The following is a 24,999-nucleotide window of genomic DNA, read 5'->3' on the forward strand; positions in this document are numbered from 1 at the left end:
TATAGACTTGCATTGGGGTGGGATGTGACATCACACGGGGGGCGGAGTCATGATGTCACGATACTCAGGCCCCGTGGTCGTCACGCTTCACACTCGGAGCCTCCAGCGCTGTGGAGAGCTCACAAAGGTGGGTGCGGAATGACAGATTGCAGGGGGTTCCCAACGGCTAGAGGATAAGATGTATTAGGGCTGGAGTACCCCTTAAAGCAGCAGAGAGAGGGCCCTGTCAGAACAGCATTGGTGGGGGATCGAGGCAGGCGAGAATGCTTTGTTTATTTTATTTTTTTTCAAGCAACCTAACTCTATTTTTTTTCTTTTAAAATGCCTCCCAGGAACAACCCTATATACTATAACAGCAGACTGTTATCTAACCACATCCCTACACATCCTGACAAAGCTTTGCTTTAAAAAAAGGCTAAAAATGCAATAAAACATAAAAATGTAACACACGACACAAAGCTTTCAATAGAAAACTTTTAATACTTAAAAACAAGGTTTAATATATTTTGCCACAATATATTCAGTGGCCATAGGGGTTATCCAGGTATAGAAAAACAGAGCTAAATTCTTCCAAAAACAGCCCCACACCTGTCCCCAGGTTGTGTGTGGTATTACAACTTGGCTCCATTCAGTTTTATAGAACTGAGCTGCAATACTATGCACAACCTGAGGACAAGTGTGGTGCAGTTTTTTTTAAAGAAATCTACTGTTTTTCTAATCTTGGATAACCACCTTATTCCCAATATTGATGATCTCTCCTTATGATATCAGATCGTTGCAGGCAGACTCCATGAAGCGCAATTGATGAACTAATTAATAGGCCATGGCATTCTCGAGTGCGCATTTCAAATGCGCACTCGGGAATGCCATGGCCTATTAATTAGTTCATCAATTGCGCTTCTTGGAGTCTGCCTGTGCCAGACAAATTGTATGGAACTGTGCCTCAAAACCAAAACAAAAAAACCTAGGCCCCTTTAATCAGGTCATTGGTGAGGATCCTGGGAGTCAAGCCCCTTACCAATCTAAGAATATTCCATCAATGTTAAAGTAACCTGTTCATATTGCTGTTTCCTTAGTCTAATTGTTTCCTATTCTTTTACATTGTGACAGATGTGCTGAAGCTCCTGCAGTTTCTTGTAGTTATTTAGCTTTTTTTCAGCGTCAGCTTTACCTTGCACTTTGCTTTGTTTGCAAGTTTCTCTCATATTACCTACCAAGAACTGCTTTTCCAATGGAACAGCCAACCTGTAAAGTTGCAGAACACACTCTTTGGTACATGTCTTATCTTTCAGGGTTGATTGCTTTGGGAGTCCTACACAACATGAAGCATCCACAGTCTTTACCTCTGCATCAGATGTTGGCACCTTCTCTAGACAATTGTGTAAAACATCCATAGATTTTGTGTTCTGTTCAGTGCCTTTCCTGTATGTTGAATTTTTCAATACTGACAGTGAAGAGTCGACTGTAGCTTTGTTTTTCTCAGATGGGACATGCTGTCCGCTTTCTTTTTGATGCAGAACATGCGACTTCCTTCTTGATGTGGAACATGCTTTCCTATTGTCAACAGGAATGGATTTCTTTTTACTTTGAGTTTGTCTCCCTCTTCTCTTTTTCTCTTGATGTGTTTCCTCTGGTAATGTTTGGACTGCTGGTATCAAAGTAAAGTCTTTACTGTCCTGTTTTACCATGCTAGTTGTATTTTCAATAGCTTTGTTATATTTGGTGGATTCTTGCTCAGCATACAATGTTCTCAGTTGGCAACCTGTATTAGTTTGCAGATCTAGGAACATTTTTTTTCCATCACAGGTCATGCATGACTTTTTGATGGACTTCTTTGCATTTTGGTTACTTTTCTTTCCTTTTTGCATGTGACCTTCTAAAATATTATATTCTGGGCTTATTTTTTTCTCTGATTCATCTGCCATTAAAGATGAACATTTATTTAAAGCTTTTTTAGATGAAATAATCTGTTTCAAATTTTCCAATGCGAGAGAAGAGTTAGATTTTGCTTGACATACACCTGTGGATCTGGCCTCATTAACTTCTAGTTTCTTTTGCTTTTTTGGCCTCGTTATATCATTAGGTAAGTGATGTTTATTTTTGGGGTGCTTGGCCTGCCCTTCGTTTGACGTTTGATTTAAAACAAAAGTGTTCAATTTTGCTGGACATACACCCGTAGATCTGGCCTCAAGAACTTCAAGTCTATTACAAATTTTTGGCCTTGTCATATCATCAGGTAGATGACGTTTATTTTTAGAGTGCTTGGACTGCACTTCTTTTGACATCTGAACTTTAAAATAATTTTCAGATAGAGAGCTTCCAACATTGTCACTTTTCAATGAAAAGCCACCATCTCTAAAGCATCCTGAAGATTCTGTCTTTGGCTGTAAATCTAGACATGAATCTCTTGTGGTAGAGGCAACAGTCTTTTTTGGAGATATATTTGTATCCTTTTTATATTTCTTTATAAGCAAGTGTTTGTCCAACTGTGTTAGAAGACTATGTTCTTTCCTTTTTAGGTGAAGTGAAGTGTCCTCATAAGTTGAACAGCCTTTCTTACTTATTTTTTTATTACAAATATTAAATGTATTCACATCCAATTTTGGGGATGCCATTGTTTTTATGGTCTCATAAGTAGCTTCGGGTCTGCATGCTGGTGTGCATTGTGTTGTATTTTCAGTTGGTTTATTTATCATATGTGATACAGCTTCTTTATTTTCTAAAGTCCTACATGCATTAAAGCCTTGCAAGCCTAATGGAAAGTGTGTTATTAGATCAGAAAGCTGATCTGTCCAGTTGAGCTGATATTCTTGGTCACCCTGGCTGTATGGTTCAGTGTTAATATCTAAGAATGCGGAGGATTGCTTTTGGATTTCCTCAATACCTGAGGTTGATGAACGCTCAATCAGTACTTCAGAAAACATGCTATTGCACATTTTGGATATTATGTTACCATGAACATTTTTAGCTTCTTCTGATTCATTTAGACATTTATCACCAATTGCACTAAATTTATATTTAGGGTTTAGTGTATTTTGTTCTTGTTGTTGGGTATTTTGTATTACTTCGTCAATGTATGTGGCAGTTTGACAGTCATTATTTATGTTATATCTGACCTTGGATATACATCGGCAATTCTTTTTGGGAGGTTCTGTATCAATGGATTCCCTGATAAGTGTAGCTGTCTGTTCTGGATGTACACAACAACTTCCTACCTCATTACTTGCAAACTTGTTTTTCTTAGACTGAACTGAGTTTTTATCGCCATCATTTTCAAGACTAGCCACGGACCTATGACCTTGTGCTACAGGTATTGTAGCGTCTACTGAATGTCTGCACGAGTGCTGAAGTTTTTTTCCATAAACATAGTCTGACCAACAAAGTGCACAACAGTACACTTTGTTGGGTAACTTATTTATTATATTTTCTTCTGGGTCACGCTCTGACTGGTTGTACAGTGGTACAGTCCTGGGACTGTTTGAAGAACTAGACTTTCTCTGTACCTCAAAATTTTTGTTAAGTGTTTCTATTTTTGTCTCCTTTGGATACCCAATAGAGCTTGACTTATTTTTCCGTAAATTATTTTGTTTAGACTGAATTAACTTTTCCCCAGCATTTTTCTGAAGGCTTTCCAAATTGCTAAGTGTCTGTGCCACATCTAATACTTGTTCTGTCTTATTAGATGGTGGTAATATGGCTTCTACTAAATGTAACTGTACACTGTCACCATGCTTAGAGTTCTTTATAAAATCTACTTTTGCAGAAGTGTCATCACAGATTCTTGAATTTTCTAATTCGGTCATCAGAGAGGGTACTGTTGGACAGAAAGATAGTTTGGAGTTCTTAGATAAAGTACCTTCTTCTGTCAAGTCACTAGATATGAATTTTTGGGGATTTTTGCCTTTGCTGTTGCACTTCGTAGATTTTAGATTTTCCAAGATTGATGCCCCTTCTTTCCTAATATTGCAATCCAACTCATTTTGGGATGTGGACACAGCATCATTATCCAAACATATGTATTCCACATCTATCTCACTGAGCATTTTATAGTCATTTACATCAGCAGGTTTTCCAATTGTTGGGTCATGCTGACCACCTTTAAACCATGATGCAACAGATGTGTTATAGTAGTAGCTACTTTGACACAAGGAAAAAACACCTGATATCTTAATATTTTGTAAATGACAAGTGGAAGCTTGACAGCCATGTTGACTGTCATACTCATTTCCATGTCTCTCTCCTTTCTTTACTTTGCTTGCTTTCTTCAACTTTTGCACTGCTGGTTCAGTGACATAACTAGCTGTAGGCCTCCCTTTTGAATATCCAGACATTGGTTATATTGGTTTCTGTAAAAACAAAGAGCAATTGTTTACATGACTAACAGCGATGACTATATATATATACATAGAGAGAGCGAGAGAGAGAGTAAAATTACTATGAAAACTCATTCTATGTAAAAAAGGATACACATTGCCTAGTTTGGTTATGTGAAGTGTTATCGTTGAGTAAAACACAAAGAGAAAAAGAAACACAGCCGCACATCTACAATTTGTATTTTGATCTACTTGCTTCTCAGCATAAATTAAAAAACTAACAGGTTGTAAGTATACATTTTGATCAAAAAGTGCAAACCCACTCGCCACGTCAAGGTCACCTATTTAGAGTGGGTCCCCAACCTAACATTGGCGTAGTGCCGGGCGGCGACCACCGCCCCCCCACGACACCATGCCCACAAGGGGAATGACCCAGTGGCCAGGCAGCCCCACTGCTGCCCGACCAAGCCCCTGGTTCCAGGCCACCCCACAGACAAAGCATCACAGTAACAATGATCTTCACAGTGCACCACACCAGTGTGAACAACTATCATGTGCTCCCTGCCAGAGGGCTGGGAGAATGTTAAGAGGAAACCGATATGCAGTATCTTTCTTCTTCCATGGCCAGCTCTCCACTCCACCCATTCTGCCCAGGCATTTTTGATTAGCAGGAGACTGCATAAGGGTTTCCTCCTAACATTCTCCCAGTCCTCTGGCAGGGAGCACATGGTAGGTGTTCACATAGGTGTGGTGCTCTGTAGCGGCCATTGTTACTGTGATGCTTTGTCTGTGGGGTGGTGTGCCCTGTATGATCGCGGGGGTCCCACCACTGAAACATAACAACCAGAAACATAATGTCCACTTAGTTAAAACATGATGTAAATTTTAGGTTCAGAGGATTATTGTTCATGTAGTCGATGAAGTGTGGTAAGTCCGTCACATCTAAATATGAGGTTGTCTGTGTAGCAGCCATGAAAAGCACCATGTCAGAAAAGCATATTTAACATGCCAAGTCTACGTTCACATGTGCAAATTCATCAAATTTGAGAAGAAGAATATACAGACACCATAATGGAGCCCAAAAGACATCATACATCAATGGAGTCCGTCGGTGTTGATGGTGTACACTGCACAAAAGATCCAGCACTCCGTAATTTTTATCTTCCAGCTTCTATGGCAGAACAGAAAATTAGTAACACACATGTAAACTCAGCCTAAGCCAAACAGATATGTTAATTCTATAGTGAGAACTAGAAAATGGCTACTGTTTTTGTAATACAAATGTAATACCTTGAAAATGGAAAAGTTGAGAATTTTCCAACCTCAGACAGACATGTGCTGCATAGACTCCTATGCACTGAAAAGAGAAACAAAAAAAATATTTGTTGGTCATTAATTTTATTATCTGGCATCCCTGCTCTCATCGGGTAGCATACCTGATGTCACTTGGCTGGTCACCAGGACAATATAGCTAGACTCTCAGCTGTATGGACAATGGGATGACTGCGGGATAAAGGTCATGTTATTAGAGAGATATTTTAGCACTATCCGGCAGATTTACTATAGAAAATGCATCAATTCTGGCACAATTTGTGTAAAAAATGCACCACATTTATTACATGTTGGACCCTTATGCGATGCATTAAACAAAGGGCGGGGAAGGGGGGAAGGCTTGGGAAGAGATGTTGGGTTTGCGGTATGCCGCTGTTTTCAACCCGGCAACAAACCCAGATACAGTGCAAAAATGAGCTGACCAAAGTCACTATTTGACTCCAAACATATGCTGCTCTGGACAGTTCCTAAATTGGACAGAGATGTCAGCAGAGAGCACTGTGCTCGTGACAGAAATGAAATCCAAAAAGAAAAGAATTTCCTCTGTAGTATACAGCCGGTAATAAGTACTGGAAGGATTAAGATTTTTAAATCGAAGTAATTTACAAATCTGTTTAACTTTCTGGTACCAGTTGATTTAAAAAAAATAAAGTTTTCCACCGGAGTACCCCTTTAAGGTCAAAATGGGCCTGGTCCTTAAGGGGTTAGGCAATAGATCTGGCACATAATTTTTGTTTCTCTGTACCTATAATGTAACAGAAATGTAAGAAAAGACAAAGGTATAGTGCAAAAAAAAATCTCTCTAGTTATAATACACTCTAAAATGGTGGAAGGATGGAATAAAGCACAGATATAATAATAATATACAAAAATAATTATTAGATAAGAATTACTGATAAAAGGGGGGATTACTTTAAAGGAGTACTTTGGGATGTAAAAATTGTATTTTAGACTGCAGGCAGTAAAAAAAATAAAGGGATACCTGCCGCCTCTCCCCTGGTTCCTCAGGTAACCCGTTCCGACCACTGGTCTTCTTCCTGGTGCCGGGACTGAAAACGTCACACTGCCGCTCAGCCTATCGCCGGTCTAGGCGGAACTTCACTGCGGCCAGTGATTGACTGAGTGCAGTATGACTCACTGACCACCGGCAACCAGGAAGAGGATCGCGGTGGAGGCCAAAACAGCATTTTTTTTTTAAGTGCTGGCAGTCTGAAACACAATTTTTACATCCCTGAGTACACCTTTAAGACTTTAGTTGCCGCGATTGACTTTGAAGTATCAAAATTGCATATGTCAGTGGGCTCAGAGGTCTTATCACCCCACAAAATTGTGTTATTATGATTGCCCCTCAAAATTACGTTATTATGTTTTTTCTTTTTTTCCTTTTTTCAGTTTCACCCCACAAATATTTTTCTGGTTTTACAATACATCATAAGGTCAATAAGGCTGGGTTGACTTATGTCTGGCATCCGGCATAGGTGAACTCAGCCTAAATCTCAACGCAACTGATGCTACAACTGATGACAACTTGTCATCAGTTGTATGGCATGCTGCGTCCATTTTTTCTGGGCAACGGACAGGGGAACGCAGCATGCATGTCCGGTGCCCTCCGGCATGTCCAACCATCCGGCGTCAAAATTGAGACGCTGGATGATTGTGAACTGTCCCATTCAAATGAATGGGATCAGTTCTAGCATCAGTTTCCCTCCGATGCATGCTGGAAAGAAACTGTGCCGGACGACTGGTATATGTGAACCCAGCCTTAGCCCTCATTCACATCAGAGACTGAGGCTCCATTCAGGCCAGAAAACGGGGCCCCAAAATGGGCACCCTACAGATCCCATTGACTTTAAGGACACAGTGATTTTTCATTAACATTTTTTCTCGGACTTTTAATAGCCATAACTCTTTAAATTTTCCACCTACAGACCCATATGAGGGCTTGTTTTATGCCTGACCAATTTTACTTTGAAATTACCGGTACAACTTTTAAGGGGTTTGGTTTCAAGGCAGTGCACTGACACGTTATCTTTATTCTGTACATCAAGATGATTACAATAATACCTAATTCATAAAGGTTTTATATTACGTTTTGTATTCATTTAAAAAAAAATTGTAAGAAAACAAGTATGCTAAAAATTGTTCTCTTTTATTTGTCTGTATAATATTTGGCTGTAAGAGGCTAATTTTTTTCTCCTTGACCTGAACTTTTTATTAGTACCATTTTTGTTTTAATGGGATTTTTTGATCCTCTGCATATTCTCCTATAAGCACTGTCACTTTAACCCCTTAACCACTTAAGGACCAGGCCCATTTTGGCCTTAAGGACCAGACCAATTTTATTTTAGCATTTTCGTTTTTTCCTCCTCGCCTTCTAAAAATCATAACTCTCTTATATTTCCATCCACAGACCCATATGAGGGCTTGTTTTTTGCATCACAAATTGTACTTTGAATTACATCACTTATTTTACCATAAAATGTACGGCGCAACCAAACAAATTTTATTTATGTGGGAAAATTGAAAAGAAAACAGCAATTTAGCAAATTTTGGAAGGTTCTGTTTTCACGCTGTACACTTTATGGTAAAAATGACATGTTTTCTTTATTCTGTAAAATGATACCCATGTTATATGCTTTTCTATAATTGTACCGCTTAAAAAAAATCTCAAACCATTTTAACAAAATTACCGTATTTATCGGTGTATAACACACACTTTTTAGGCTAAGATTTTTAGCCTAAAGTCTATGTGCGTGTTATACGCCGATACACCCCCAGGAAAGGCAGGGGGAGAGAGGCCGTCGCTGCCGGCTTCTCTCCCCCTGCCTTTCCTGGGGTCTAGAGCCCTGCTGCCAGCCCTTCTCTCCCCCTAGCTATCGGCGCCGCTGCCCGTTCTGTCCCCCTGACTATCGGTGCCAGGGGGAGAGAAGGGGCAGCGGCACCCATTGCCGGCGCCGCTGCCCCGTTGCCTCCCCACATCCCCGGTGGCATAATTACCTGGGTCGGGTCCGCGCTGCTGCAGGCCTCTGACGTGCGTCCCCTGCGTCGTTGCTATGCACGGCGCGGCGCACTGACGTCACGCGCCGCGCCGTGCAGCGCATAGCAACGACGCAGGGGACGCACGCCGGAGGCCTGCAGCAGCGCGGACCCGACCCAGGTAATTATGCCACCGGGGATGGGGGGAGGCAACGGGGCAGCGGCGCCGGCAATGGGTGCCGCTGCCCCTTCTCTCCCCCTGGCTGGGATAGTCAGGGGGACAGAACAGGCAGCGGCACCGATAGCTAGGGGGAGAGAAGGGCCGGCAGCAGGGCTCTAGACCCCAGGAAAGGCAGGGGGAGAGAAGCGGGCAGCAACGGCCTCTCTCCCCCTGCCTTTCCTGGGGGTATATCGGGGTATACACGCGCACACACGCACCCTCATTTTACCATGGATATTTGGGTAAAAAACTTTTTTTACCCAAATATCCTTGGTAAAATGAGGGTGCATGTTATAGGCCAGTGCGTGGTATACCTCGATAAATACGGTAGTATGTTTGAAATTGCCCTATTTTGACCACCTATAACTTTCAAATTTTTCTGTATATGGGGTGGTATGAGGACTCATTTTTTGCGCCATGATCTGTAGTTTTTATCAGTACCACTTTTGCTTAGGTTTTACTTGTGACAAAAAAGCAGCAATTTTGGACTTTTCTTAATTTTTTTACGTTTATGCCGTTCACTATACGGGATAATTAACAATATATTTTAATAGCTCAGACTTTTACGCACACGGCAATACCAAATATGTGTATTAATTATTTTTTTTACGCTTTTTGGGGGGTAAAATGGGAAAAACTTACGTTTTACTTTTTATTGGGGGAGGGGATTTTTACAATTTTTTTACTTTTTACTTTACTTTTTTTTACACTTTAATAGTCCCCATAGGGGACTATTCATAGCAATCATTTGATTGCTAATACTGTTCAGTGCTATGTATAGGACATAGCACTGATCAGTGTTATCTGTGATCTTCTGCTCTGGTCTGCTCGATCTCAGACCAGGGCAGAAGACCCCGGGAGACGATCGGAGCCAGGTATGGGGACCTCCAGCTGCCATGCTGGAATCGCTGCGGCAGCGCTATGGGCGATCCAATCATCCATCTAAAGTACCGTAAATGCCGCAGATGCCGTGATCTGTATTAATCACAATATCTGAGGGGTTAATGGCGAACATCCGTGCGATCGCGGATGTCCGCCATTACCGGTGGGTCCTTGGCTGCTGATAGCAGCTGGGACCAGCCGCGCATGACACGAGCACCGGTCCAGTGCTCGCAGTCATGGCGGTGCGTAAATGTAGTTCATGGTGCATTAACCCCTTCACGATGAGCGATGTACATGTACGGCGCCGCAAAGTGTCACTTGGCACGCGGCGACGTACATGTATGTTGCAGGGTTCCGGGAGCGCCACAACACCGGTAGCGGTGATCAGGCCGGGATGACTGCTGTTATCTAACAGCAGGCATCCAAGCACATCGCCGAGGGGGGTCCTGAGACCCCCCCATGACCGCGATGGGCGCAAATCGCAGGTCAATTCAGACCTGCGATCTGCGTGATTCCGGGTCATGTCCGAGACACCCTCGATCCTCCTGAAGGGATAGGAGTTTGGTGGCAGGGGTACCACCCCTCCTATCCCTGCTATTGGTCGGCCGAGCGACCGACCGATAGCAGACCGGGGGAGGGGGGGTTAAAGTCCGGTTCCCCCGCTTTGCCCACCTATCGGTGTCCGGGCAAACCGGGGGAACTGTCCAGGGACCGGTGCCGAAGGTCCCTTACCTGGATCCCGAAGCACGATCTTCCATGCGGAGAACCCCCACGTGCGGCGGCAGCAATTCATCCGGGTCCTGCCAGGTGAGTTGTTGCCTAGCAACATCCGGAGGGCCACAGTTTACAGTGGTCTCTAAACCGTGGCCCTCCAGATGTTGAAAAACTACAACTCCCAGCATGCCCAGACAGCTGTTTGGTGTGTGGGCATGTTGGGACTTGTAGTTTTGCAATATTTAGACGGGTTCAGGTTTTAGATCACAATGCCGTGGTCTCAAACTGTAGCCCTCCAGATGTTGCAAAACTACAACTCTCAGCATGCCCAGACAGCAGTTTGCTGTCTGAGCATGTTGCGAGTTGTAGTTTTGCAACATCTGGAGGGCCACAGTTTAGAGACCACTGGACAGTGATTTACAACCTGAACCCCTCTAAATCTTGCAAAACTACAACTCCCAACATTCAGGAACAGAATAAGGCTGTCTTGGCATGCTGGGAGTTGTACTTGCGTGCCTCCAGCCGTTGCATAACTACATCTCCCAGCATGCCCTTCCACAATCAGTACATGCTGGGAGTTGTAGTTTTACAACAGTTGAAGGCACATTGGTTGGAAAATACTGAGTTAGGTCATAGAACCTAACTCAAGGTTTTCCAACCAGTGTGCCTCCAGCTGTTGCAAAACTACAACTCCCAGCATGCATGGTCTGTCAGTGCATGCTGGGAGTTGTAGTTTTGACCCCCCCTCCCATGTGAATGTACAGGCTACATTCACACTGGAGGCAGATTACAGCGAGTTTCCCGCTTCAAGTTTGAGCTGCGGCAAATTTTCTGCCGCAGCTCAAACTCCTAGCGGGAGACTCAGTGTAATCTGCCTCCAGTGTGAATGTAACCTAAAAACACTACACTACACTAACATAAAATAAAGTGTAAAACACTACATATACACACGTACACTGCCCCCCCTACCACCCCCCTTCCCCAATAAAAACATATTGTACGGCTGTGTTTCTAAGATGGAGCCTCCAGCTGTTGCAAAACAAAAACTCCCAGCATTTCTGGACAGCAATTGACTGTCCAAGCATGCTGGGAGTTTTACAACAGCTGGAGGCACCCTGTTTGGGAATTACTGGCGTAGAATACCCCTATGTCCACCCCTATGCAAGTCCCTAACTCAGGCCTCAAATGCGCATGGCGCTCTCACTTTGGAGCCCTGTTGTATTTCAAGGCAACAGTATAGGGTCACATATGGGGTATCGCCGAACTCGGGAGAAATTGCCTAACAAATTTTGGGGGTCTTTTTCTCCTTTTACCCCTTATGAAAAGGAACAGTTGGGGTCTACACCAGCATGTTAGTGTAAAAAAATAAACATTTTTACACTATCATGCTGGTGTTGCCTTATACTTTATAAGAGGTAAAAGGGAAAAACGCCCCCCAAAATTTGTAACGCAATTTCTCCCGAGTACGGAGATACCCCATATGTGGGCGCAAAGTGCTCTGGGGGCACACAACAAGGACTAGAAGGGAGAGTACACCATGTACATTTGAGGTGATTTGCACAGAGGTGGCTGATTGTTACAGCGGTTCTGACAAACGCAAAAAAAAACACACCCACATGTGACCCCATTTTGGAAACTACACCCCTCACGGAATTCAATAAGGGGTGCAGTGAGAATTTACACCCCACAGGTGTCTGACGGATCTGTGGAACTGTGAAAATGAAAAATTTTGCACATCTGACTGTTCCAAAGATCTGTCAGACACCAGTGGGGGGGGGGGGGGGGGGGTAAATGCTCACTGTACCCCTCATTACATTCTCTGAGGGGTCTAGTTTCCAAAATGGTATGCCATGTGGTTTTTTTTTTTGCTGTCCTGGCACCATAGGGGCTTCCTAAATGCGACATGCCCCCCGAGCAAAATTTGCTCTCAAAAAGCCAAATATGACGCCTTCTCTTCTGAGCATTGTGGTTCGCCCGTAATGCACTTCAGGTCCACTTATGGGTTACCTCCATACTCAGAAGAGATGGGGTTACAAATTTTGGGGGGGTCTTTTCTGCTATTAACCCTTACAAAAATGTGAAATTTGGGGGGGAAACCCACATTTTAGTGAAATTTTTTTATTTTTTATTTACATCTGCAAATGTTGTGAAACACCTGTGGGGTATTAAGGCTCACTTTATTCCTTCTTATGTCCCTTAAGGGGTCTAGTTTCCAAAATGGTATGCCATGTGTTTTTTTTTTTTTTTGCTGTTCTGGCACCATAGGGGCTTCCTAAATGCGACATGCCCCCCAAAAACCATTTCAGAAAAACGTACTCTCCAAAATCCCCTTGTCGCTCCTTCGCTTCTGAGCCCTCTACTGCGCCCGCCGAACACTTTACAAAGACATATGAGGTATGTGCTTACTCGAGAGAAATTGGGTTACACAAACAAGTATACATTTTCTCCTTTTACCCCTTGTAAAAATTCAAAAATTGGGTCTACAAGAACATGCGAGTGTAAAAAATGAAGATTTTGAATTTTCTCCTTCACTTTGCTGCTTTTCCTGTGAAACACCTAAAGGGTTAAAACACTTACTGAATGTCATTTTGAATACTTTGGGGGGGGGGGGTGCAGTTTTTATAATGGGGTCATTTATGGGGTATTTATAATATGAAGACCCTTCAAATACACTTCAAACCTGAACTGGTCCCTGAAAAATAGTGAGTTTGAAAATTTTGTGAAAAATTTGAAAATTGCTGCTGAACTCCGAAGCCCTCTGGTATCTTCCAAAAGTAAAAACTCGTCAATTTTATGATGCAAACATAAAGTAGACATATTGTATATGTGATCCCCAAAAAATTTTTTGGGGAATATCCATTTTCCTTACAAGAGAGCTTCAAAGTTAGAAAAATGCTAAATTTTAAATTTTTTCATCAAATTTGGGGATTCTTAACCAAGGAAGGATGCAAGTTACCACAAAAATTTACCACTATGTTAAAGTAGAATATGTCACGAAAAAACTATCTCAGAATCAGAATGATAAGTAAAAGCATTCCAGAGTTATTAATGTTTAAAGTGACAGTGGTCAGATTTGCAAAAAAGGGCTTCGTCCTAGAGGTGAAAATGGGCTGCGTCCTTAAGGGGTTAAGTACCACGGCACCATGACGTACATTTACCACGTACATTTACCTCCATTGTCGTTAAGGGGTTAAAAAAAGAGCCTGGTCATTAAGGTAAAATATGGGTCCATCCTTAAGGGCCCGTTCACACTGAGTAATTCAGGAGGAATTTACTCGAGTAATTTCTCTTGAATTTTCCGCTCCAAATTAATGCACATCTCCTCTGCCCATTGACTTTAATGTTTTTTCTGCTGTCCTATTCACACTGCGGAAATTTCGCTAGCGGAATTCCGATGCCGAATTCCTTTCTGCTTGAAGAAAGAACATGTTTATTCTTCAAGCGGAATCCGCAAGCAGAATCCAATTGAAGTCAATGGTAAAAAAATGTTCTGCCAGACATCGTTTTCGAGCGGAATTCAGAAAAGGAGTAGTCAGTGGTGAAAAACTTATCCCCTATCCTAAGGATAGGGGATAAGTTTCAGTTCGCGGGGAGTCCGACCGCTGGGGCCCCCCGCAATCTCCTGTACGGGGACCCCGGAAGCCCGCGGGAAGGGGGCGTGTTGACCACCGCACGAAGCGGCGGCTGACACGCCCCTCAATACAACTCTATGGCAGAGCTGGAGCGCTGCCTTTGGCAATTTCTGGCTCTGCCATAGCAACGTATTGAGGGGGCGTGTCGGCCGCCGCTTTGTGCTGGGTCAACAAGCGCTATCTGGCCAGTGAGTCGGGGCCCCGTACAGAGAGATCGCAGGGGGCCCAGGCGGTCGAACCCCTCGCGATCTGAAACTTATCCCCTATCCTTAGGATAGGGGATAAGTTTTTCACCACTGGATATCTCCTTTAACACCTTAAGGACCGAGCCCTTTTTCACCTTAAGGACCGGAGCGTTTTTTGCAATTCTGACCACTGTCACTTTAAACATTAATAACTCTGGAATGCTTTTACCTATCATTCTGATTCCGAGATTGTTTTTTCATGACATATTCTACTTTAACTTAGTGGTAAAATTTTATGGTAACTTGCATCCTTTCTTGGTGAAAAATCACCAAATTTGATGAAAAAAATGAAAATTTTGCATTTTTCTAACTTTGAAGCTCTCTGCTTGTAAGGAAAATGGATATTTAAAATAAATTTTTTTTGGGTTCACATATACAATATGTCTACTTTATGTTTGCATCATAAAATTGACGAGTTTTTACTTTTGGAAGACACCAGAGAGCTTGAAAGTTCAGCAGCAATTTTGAAATTTTTCACAAAATTTTCAAACTCGCTATTTTTCATGGACCAGTTCAGGTTTGAAGTGGATTTGAAGGGCCTTCATATTAGAAATGCCCCATAAAAGACCCCATTATAAAAACTACACCCCCCAAAGTATTCAAAATGACATTCAGTAAGTGTATTAACCCTTTAGGTGTTTCACAGGAATAGCAGCAAAGTGAAGGAGAAAATTCAAAATCTTCATTTTTTACACTCGCATGTTCTTGTAGACCCAATTTTTGAATTTTTGCAAGGGGTAAAAAGGAGAAAATGTTTACTTGTATTTGAAACCCAATTTCTCTCGAGTAAGCACATACCTCATATGTCTAGGTTAATTGTTCAGCGGGCGCAGTAGAGGGCTCAGAAGGGAAGGAGCGTCAAATGGTTTTTGGGGGGCATGTCACCTTTAGGAAGCCCCTATGGTGCCAGAACAGCAAAAAAACACACATGGCATACCATTTTGGAAACTAGACCCCTCAGGGAACGTAACAAGGGGTAAAAAGAACCTTAATACCCCACAGGTGTTTCACGACTTTTGCATATGTAAAAAAAATATATTTTTTTTTACCTAAAATGCTTGGTTTCCCAAAATTTTTACATTTTTAAAAAGCGTAATAGCAGAAAACACCCCCCAAAATTTGAAACCCAATTTCTCCCGATTCAGAAAACACCCCATATGGGGGTGAAAAGTGCTCTGCTGGCGCACTACAGGTCTCAGAAGAGAAGGAGTCACATTTGGCTTTTTGAAAGCAAATTTTGCTCTGGGGGCATGCCGCATTTAGGAAGCCCCTATGGTGCCAGGACAGAAAAAAAAAACACATGGCATACCATTTTGGAAACTAGACCCCTCGGGGAACGTAACAAGGGGTTAAGTGAACCTTTATACCCCACAGGTGTTTCATGACTTTTGTATATGTAAAAAAAAAAATGTTTTTACCTAAAATGCTTGTTTTCCCAAAAATTTAACATTTTTAAAAAGGGTAATAGCACAAAATACCCCACAAAATTTGAAGCCCAATTTCTCCCGAGTACGGCGATACCCCATATGTGGCCCTAAACTGTTGCCTTGAAATATGACAGGGCTCCAAAGTGAGAGAGCCATGCGCATTTGAGGCCTAAATTAGGGATTGCATAGGGGTGGACATAGGGGTATTCTACGCCAGTGATTCCCAAACAGGGGGCCTCCAGCTGTTGTAAAACTCCCAGCATGCCTGGACAGTCAGTGGATATCTGGCAATACTGAGAGTAGTTGTTTTGCAACAGCTGGAGGCTCCGTTCTGGAAACAGTGGCGTACCAGACGTTTTTCATTTTTATTGGGGAGGGGGGCAGTTTAGGGGTATGTGTATATGTAGTGTTTTTTACTTTTTATTTTATTTTGTGGTAGTGTAGTGTAGTGTATTTAGGGTACAGTCACACGGGCGGGGGTTCACAGTAGTTTCTCGCTGGCAGCTTGAGCTGCAGCAGAAAATTTGCCGCAGCTCAAACTTGCAGCCCGATACTTACTGTAATCCTCCGCCCATGTGAGTGTACCCTGTACGTTCACATTGGGGGGGGGGGGGGGGGGGGGGACGGACGACATCCAGCTGTTGCAAAACTACAACTCCCAGCATGTACGGTCTATCAGTGCATGCTGGGAGTTGTAGTTTTGCAACCGCTGGAGGCTCCGTTTTGGAAACAGTGACGTACCAGACGTTTTTCATTTTTATTGGGGAGGGGAGGGGGGCTGTGTAGGGGTATGTGTATATGTAGTGTTTTTTACTTTTTATTTTATTTTGTGTTAGTGTAGTGTAGTGTTTTTAGGGTACAGTCGCATGGGCGGGGGGTTCACAGTAGTTTCTCACTGGCAGTTTGAGCTGCGACAGAAAATTTGCTGCAGCTCAAACTTGCAGCCGGATACTTACTGTAATCCTCCGCCCATGTGAGTGTACCCTGTACGTTCACATTGGGGGGGGGGAAACATCCAGCTGTTGCAAAACTACAACTCCCAGCATGTACGGTTTATCAGTGCATGCTGGGAGTTGTAGTTTTGCAACAGCTGGAGACACACAGGTTGTGAAACACCGAGTTTGGTAACAAATTCAGTGTTTTGCAACCAGTGTGCCTTCAGCTGTTGCAAAAGCTACAACCCCCAGCATGTACGGACAGCGGAAGGGCATGCTGGGTCTTGTAGTTATGCAACAGCCGGAGGCATACTACATTGGCTGGGGATGCTGGGGATTGTAGTTATGCAACAGCTGGAGACACACTGGTTTACTACTTAACTCAGTGTGCCTTCAGCTGTTGCAAAACTACAACTCTCAGCAGTCACCGACAGCCAACGGGCATGCTGGGAGTTGTAGTTATGCAACCACCAGATGCACCACTACAACTCCCAGCATGCACTTTAGCTGATTGTGCAAGCTGGGAGTTGTAGTTACACAACAGCTGAAGGTACACTTTTCCATAGAAAGAATGTGCCTCCAGCTGTTGCAAAACTACAAGTCCCAGCATGCCCATAAGGGCATGCTGGGAGTTGTGGTGGTCTGCCTCCTCCTGTTGCATAACTACAGCTCCCAGCATGCCCTTGTTGCATGCTGGGAGCTGTTGCTAAGCAACAGCCGGAGGCTGTCACTCACCTCCAACGATCCACACTGCAGGACTGTCCCTCGCCGCCGCCGTCGCTCCTGGGGCCCCGATCCCAACAGGGACGCCGGGGATCGGGGTCCCCAGCACCGGGGGTCGTCTTCCCGCACCCGCTCACGTCCTCCGGAAGAGGGGCGGAGCGGGTTGCGGGAGTGACACCCGCAGCAGGCGCCCTGATTGGTCGGCCGGTAATCCGGCCGACGAATCAGGGCGATCGTGAGGTGGCACCAGTGCCACCTCACTCCTGCAGACTCTGGCTGTTCGGGGCCGTCTCTGACGGCCCCGATCAGCCAGTAATTCCGGGTCATCGGGTCACTGGAGACCCGATTGACCCGGAATCCGCCGCAGATCGCTGGACTGAATTGTCCAGCGATCTGCGGCAATCGCCGACATGGGGGGACATAATGACCCCCCTGGGCGATATGCTGGGATGCCTGCTGAACGATTTCAGCAGGCATCTGGCTCCGGCTCCCCTCCGGCTAGCGGTGGGGGCCGGAAATGCTCAGGGCGTATCCATACGCCCTCGGTCCTTAAGAACTTGGAAACGGGGGCGTATGGATATGCCCTATGTCCTTAAGGGGTTAAATAGCTTCCTCCTTCATTCCTCTTCATTTCTGCATGGAAATTCCGCTTGATGGATAAGGCTCCTTTCACACTATGAAAAGGACCCGTTATAAAATCATGCATGCACTATTTCTCCCGCTACTATCTCCCGTCCCAAAATAACATCCGTTATGAATGATGGGCGAGAACAGGTTAAAACGTGTATAAGAACAATCCCATAGACTATAATGGGATTTACTAACGTAAGTTAGGGCTTTTCTAATGGCCATTATGCCCCGCGATCGCCCGCGATTTTATAACGGGTGTTATATAACGGGTCCTTTTCATAGTGTGAAAGGAGCCTAAAATGACAGAAGGCAACAATTTCCTGACCGAAATTATTCCTTGTGAATTCCTCAGTGTGAACGCACCAGGGGTTAAGTTTGGCTGTTCTGGGCATGCTGGGAGTTGTAGTTTTGCAACAGCTGGAGGCACACTGGTTGGGAGGCAGTGGGGGTCGACGAAAAAAAGATTAAATTAAATATAAAATTATATAATTAATATATTATATAAAATTCGGGGAAAAGGCTATGGACCTATGACTAAACATGTATTGTAATATTCACAGATACCATACATGTTCAAATAAACAGTTTTTCATGTTTTGTACAGAGAAAAAAAAATTCACTCATTTCCAATCCCACCTAGTCAGACGCCTATATATATTTTATATATATATATATATATATATATATATATATATATATATATATATATATCTTACACAGCCAACCGCAGCTCCGAGTAGGCAGTTTCCCGCGCTCCAGTGCTCCGCGCCTATTGGTTAGTTCATTACGGTTACAGACGTCACCTCTCGCTCGTTCAGGCCGCTGATTGGTCGCTTTTAATTCACCTGACTCCACCTGGCTCGCGCTCGGAAAACCGCGGGAACAAACATCATAAGCATCTAAAGTGCCGCTCGATGATTGGCTGGAGGGGGAAAAAAAAAACTGCGAGTTGCTAGGCGACGAGGGATCCGAGCTGTGATTGGTCGGATGTTACCTATAGAAGTGAAGTTGTCAAAAGAGATAGAGCGAACCCTGGCAACAGGAGAATGTGAGGAGAAGGCTTCTCCAGCATCTGGTGAGAGGAACAGCGCCCCCTAGTGGTCAGAGATGAGACTTGTGGAACTCTGAGCTCAGGCTCCTGTGGGAAACAACAGTATTAGAGTTTTGTTTGTATCTGGAATAATATACATCCTACTACTTTGGTGTCTTTTTTTAATTATTATTATTATTTTATTAGTATTAGAGTCACAGAGAATCTGATAGATCAGTGTCTCCCAACCAGGATACCGCCAGCTGTTGCAAAACTACAACTCCCAGCATGCCTGGACAGCCTTCGGCTGTCCAGGCATGCTGGGAGTTGTAGTTTTAAAACAGCTGGAGCCACCCTAGTTGGGAAAAACTGTCATAGATGGATTTGATGGTACTAAAAATGAAATGCCATCCATAAGCGTCTTAAAGGAAAACTGTCACATATTTTCTCCCGCACTATCCAAAGATATTGGTGGATGGTGCGGGAGACGCTGATTAAAACGAGCCCTACCTTGGTCTGATCTGTGCCGCCGTTCGCCCGCAATTGTAGTTTTAATCTCTGTGTATATCCTACTGTAACTGGCAAAGGCGGGGCTTCTGCGGGCTAACGGGCACTGACGTCAGCGCCGCTCATGAATATTCACTGTGATCTCCTGTACGGGGCCGCGGCTGTCCCGTGCCAGCCGCAGCATGACGTTGCAGCCGGCACGCCTCCTCCATACATCTCTATGGGAGAGGCGGGGAGGCAGCGTTCGTGCCTCCCCGTCTCCCCCATAGAACTGTATGGGGATGGGGAGGAGACGGGACTTAACCGTCGACCTCTAGGTCGACGCTACATCCCCATGAGCACTAATGGCGGTGCCCCGTTAGGGAGATCGAGGGGGGTCCCAGCGGTCGGACCCCCCGCAATCAAACACTTAGCCCCTATCCTGTGGATAGGGGATAAGTGTCATACCGCTGCAGTTGTCCTTTATGGGTAGTAGAATCAGCTGCATAAAATATGCAGCAAACATATGCAGCAGATCCTGTGCGTGTGAATGTACCCTAAAAGGGGTTATGTATTGAAATACAAGGTATTACCTATCCACATGTGATAGCCTGGGGGAGTAGGGTATATGGGGTGTAGCTGTGCGGTGACTAAAGGGTGTCTGGTTAACCCTTGCTATTCGTGACGCCAGGGTGAGGGCTTCTCAGTAATGCTTGTCCTACCGCCACCCTTCCCAAGAACGATAGGGAGGTAGAGAATAATGGAATGTCCACAACCGGACACAGCCCCGTCCCCTCATGCTGTCACGCCCGGCCCTTAATGCAAGTCTATGGGAGGGGGCGTAATGGATGTCACGCCCCCTTCCATAGACTTGCATTGAGGGGGCGGGGAGTGACACCATGAGAGGGCAGGGCTATGACGTCACAAGCTCCCGGCGCCAGCTTTCGGAACAGTTTGTTCCAAACGCTGAGCAGCATAGTACCCCTTTAAGAAGATCTTCAGAGAAGAATAGCGGAAATTGGAAAAAGCCAGAAGGGGGTTCTTTTGGGTGGCATTCTGCTTTAACCGTTCAATAATATGCTTTTACCTGTAATCTTCTACTTATTAAGGCGTTATTTGCTTTGCTGGTCACTATTTGTAACTGTTGGGGTATATAAAATACAGAAAATCACATACGGTTTTCTTTAGAAAAACGGATTGAAAACAGTATGGCAAAAACGTGATGTGAACCCAGCCTAAGGCTGGGTTCACACTACGTTTTTGCCAGACTGTTTTAAATCCGTTTTTCTAAAGAAAACCGTATGGCAAAAAACGGATGGAACAGTATGGAAAAAAGTAAACCGTATGCGTTTTTAAACAGTATACTGTTTTTAAAAGTGCATACAGTTCCGTCAGTTTTTATAGAAAAAAAAACCATACGTTTTTGAAAATTTTGTCCATTTTTAATGGGAGGGGTCTTGGGTGGGGACTTTAGGACTCAAATGCGCATGTGCAAAGTAAAAACGTATAAGTTTTTCCCATATGGAACCGTATACATGTGCGTTTCCCATTGACGTCCATGTTAAAAAAAACATATGCGGTTGCAGTACGGTTTTTAAACCGGAGACAAAATCGTGGTCAACCACGGTTTTTACTCCGGTTTAAAAACCGTACTGCAACCGCATACGTTTTTTTTTTAACATGGACCTCAATGGGAAACGCACATGTATACGGTTCCATACGGGAAAAACGTATACGTTTTTACTTTGCACATGCGCATTTGAATCCTAAAGTCCCCACCCAAGACCCCTCCCATTAAAAATGGACAACATTTTCAAAAACGTATGGTTTTTTTTTCTATAAAAACTGACGGAACTATATGCACTTTTAAAAACAGTATACTGTTTAAAAACGCATACGGTTTACTTTTTTCCATACTGTTCCATCCGTTTTTTTGCCATACGGTTTTCTTTAGAAAAACGGATTGAAAACAGTATGGCAAAAACGTAGTGTGAACCCAGCCTAACACTGAGTTGTTTAAAGGGGTACTCCGCTCCCCTGCTTCCGGAGCTCCGCTCCTTAGCGTCCGGAAGTTATTGTTTCAAACGCTGTGTGCGGGCTTCCGTGTTCTGGGCCGCCCCTGGTGATGTCAACAAAAGTCTATGGGAAGGCTTTCATTGAGGGGGCGGGCGTGACGTCATGAGGGGCAGCCCTGAGCACGGAAGCCCGCACATAGCATTCGGAACAATAACTTTCCGATGCTGGGGAGCGGAGCTCCGGAAGCAGGGGAGGGGAGTACCCCATTAAGTGTTCCCTTTATTTTTTTGAGCAGTGTATATACATAATCCGTCGCATAAACTACCATTACAGAAAAAAACCAAAGCGGAGTATGTATGTCTGAATTAAAGGGGTACTCCGCCCCTAGACATCTTATCTATCCAAAGGACCCCCTGCAGCACCCGACGGGTGTTTAGAGGCTCATGACATCATGCCACGCCCCCTCAATGCAAGTCTATGGGAGGGGGCATGGCGGCCGTTACGCCCCCTCCCTTAGACTTGCATTCAGAGGGAGGGTGTGATGTCACAAGGGGGCGTGGCCATGACGTCATCAGCCTCCGGCACCGCATTGCTAGTTATCCAGCACAGACTGGTGTGCTGCAGCAGAGATCACGGGGGGTCCCTGCGGCAGAACCTCTGCAATCATTTGCATAGGGGATAAGATGTCTAGGGGCAGAGTACACCTTTATAAGGGGTACTCCCCTGGAAAACATTTTTAAAATCATCTGGAGGCAGAAAGTTAAACAGATTTGTAAATTACAAATCTATTGTGTAGAATGAATGACCTGGCACTGTCTCGATTCTCTGTCCCTTAGAGGGCTAACCTGTTGGCATAAAGGTAGCGTGCAGCCTCACCGTAGTCTGTGTTCGTGTGTGGTGCTTCTCAAGTGCAGCAGAGAATAGACAATAATATCACAGCAAAGAAGGAAAACGTCGTGGAGCACTCACCTCGCACACCAGGTTCGTAGTGCAGAAATGGTTTTATTCACATGAGGGCTGAAAATACATAGCAGGGAGTTGGGAAGATGTAACAGTGGCGGGTGGGTTCAGCCGGTGGGCGACGGTCCGTATCACCCAGGGGGCCTGATGAAGCGCAAGTGCGCAATACGGACTGTCGCCCACTGGCTGAACCCACCCCCCACTGTATCATCTTCCAACCTCCCTGTGATGTCTTTTCAGCCCTAATGTGAACAAAACCATTCCTGCACTATGAACCTGGTGTCCGAGGTGAGTGCTCCAAGACATTTTCCTTCTTTGCTGTGAGATTTGTAAATTACTTCTATTTAAAAAACGTAATTATTCCTGTACTTATCAGCTGCTGTATGTTCTACAGGAAGTTCCTTTTTCTTTTTTTAAATTTCCTTTCTGCCTGACCACAGTGCTCTCTGCTGACACCTCTGTCCATTTTAAGAACTGTCCAGCGTAGGAGCACATCCCGAACAGTTTCTAAAATGGACAGAGGTGTCAGCAGAAAGCACTGTGGTCAATCAGAAAGGAAATTCAAAAAGAAAAGAACTTCATGTGGAACATACAGCAGCTGATAAGTACTGGAAGGATTAAGATTTTTAAAAAGTAGTTTACACATCTGTTTAACTTTCTGGCTCCAGTTGATTTAACAAAAAAATGTTTTTAAAGGCGAGTACCCCTTTAACCCCTTAAGGACTGAGCCCTTTTTCACCTTAAGGACTCAGCCATTTTTTGCAATTCTGACCACTGTCACTTTAAACATTAATAACTCTGGAATGCTTTTAGTTATCATTCTGATTCCGAGATTGTTTTTTCGTGACATATTCTACTTTAACATAGTGGTAAAATTTTGTGGTAACTTGCATCCTTTCTTGGTGAAAAATCCTAAAATTTTATGAAAAATTTAAAAATTTTGCATTTTTCTAACTTTGAAGCTCTCTGCTTGTAAGGAAAATGGATATTCAAAATAATTTTTTTTATTCACATAAACAATATGTCTACTTTATGTTTGCATCATAAAATTGACGAGTTTTTACTTTTGGAAGACACCAGAGGGCTTCAAAGTTCAGCAGCAATTTTCCAATTTTTCACAAAATTTTGAAACTCGCTTTTTTTCAGGGACCAGTTCAGGTTTGAAGTGGATTTGAAGGGTCTTCATATTAGAAATACCCCATAAAAGACCCCATTATAAAAACTGCACCCCCCAAAGTATTCACAATGACATTCAGTCAGCGTTTTAACCCTTTAGGTGTTTCACAGGAATAGCAGCAAAGTGAAGGAGAAATTTCACAATCTTCATTTTTTGCAAGGGGTAAAAAGGAGAACATTTTTACTTGTATTTGAAACCCAATTTTTCTCGAGTAAGGACATACCTCATATGTCTACGTTAATTGTTCGGCGGGCGCAGTAGAGGGCTGTGAAGGGAAGGAGCAACAAATGGTTTTTGGGGGGCATGTCACATTTAGGAAGCCCCTATGGTGCCAGAACAGCAAAAAAAAAAAACACATGGCATACCATTTTGGAAACTAGACCCCTCGGGGAACATAACAAGGGGTAAAGTAAACCTTAATACCCCACAGGTGATTTACGACTTTTGCATATGTAAAAAAAAAAAAAAAGATTTTCCCTAAAATGCTTGGTTTCCAAAAATTTTACATTTTTAAAAAGGGTAATAGCAGAAAATACCCCCCAAAATTTGAAGCCCAATTTCTCCCGATTTAGAAAACACCCCATATGGGGGTGAAAAGTGCTCTGCTGGCGCACTACAGGTCTCAGAAGAGAAGGAGTCACATTTGGCTTTTTTGAAGGAAATTTTGCTCTGGGGGCATGCCGCATTTAGGAAGCCCCTATGGTGCCAGGACAGCAAAAAAACCCACATGGCATACCATTTTGGAAACTAGACCCCTTGGGGAACGTAACAAGGGGTAAAGTGAACCTTAATACCCCACAGGGGTTTCACAACTTTTGCATATGTAAAAAAAAAAAAAAAAAAATTACCTAAAATGCTTGGTTTCCCCAAAAATTTACATTTTTACAAAGGGTTAAAGCAGAAAATACCCCCCAAAATTTGAAGCCCAATTTCTCCTGATTCAGAAAACACCCCATATGGGGGTGAAAAGTGCTCTGCTCGCGCACTACAGGTCTCAGAAGAGAAGGAGTCACATTTGGCTTTTTGAAAGCAAATTTTGCTCTGGGGGCATGCCGCATTTAGGAAGCCCCTATGGTGCCAGAACAACAAAAAAAAACACATGGCATACCATTTTGGAAACTAGACCCCTTGAGGAACATAAAAAGGAATAAAGTGAGCCTTAATACCCCACAGGTGTTTCACGACTTTTGCATATGTAAAAAAAAATTTTTTTTTTAACCTAAAATGCCTCTTTTCCCCAAAATTTTACATTTTTAAAAAGGGTTAAAGCAGAAAATACCCCCCAAAATTTGTAACACAAT

General features: G+C 43.7%; 1 protein-coding gene across 4 annotated transcripts; it reads right to left on the reverse strand.

The window, feature by feature from the left end:
* Window positions 1–888: 888 nt before the first annotated feature.
* Window positions 889–18,901, reverse strand: LOC130291862 (uncharacterized). 4 transcript variants are annotated; one of them, XM_056541268.1, is made up of 5 exons: window positions 18,833–18,901; window positions 5,750–5,816; window positions 5,604–5,670; window positions 5,408–5,484; window positions 889–4,346 (listed from the first exon to the last, which is right to left on the reverse strand). In XM_056541268.1, exon 5 carries the CDS (start codon window positions 4,329–4,331, stop codon window positions 1,089–1,091), a length of 3,243 nt encoding a protein of 1,080 aa, XP_056397243.1. In that variant the 5' UTR covers window positions 4,332–4,346; window positions 5,408–5,484; window positions 5,604–5,670; window positions 5,750–5,816; window positions 18,833–18,901; the 3' UTR covers window positions 889–1,088. The 4 variants fall into 4 exon arrangements, with proteins under 4 accessions (XP_056397243.1, XP_056397245.1, XP_056397242.1 ...); XM_056541270.1 differs by having other exon boundaries at window positions 5,408–5,481; window positions 18,746–18,874; XM_056541267.1 differs by having other exon boundaries at window positions 18,746–18,874.
* Window positions 18,902–24,999: the final 6,098 nt, after the last annotated feature.

Source organism: Hyla sarda, chromosome 9 (genome assembly GCF_029499605.1).
Source record: "Hyla sarda isolate aHylSar1 chromosome 9, aHylSar1.hap1, whole genome shotgun sequence".
NCBI lineage: Eukaryota > Metazoa > Chordata > Amphibia > Anura > Hylidae > Hyla > Hyla sarda.

Coding starts and splice junctions, on each gene's coding strand:
- LOC130291862 (XM_056541268.1), bottom strand. CDS start 4,331: ATGTCTGGATATTCAAAAGGGAGGCCTACAGCTAGTTATGTCACTGAA.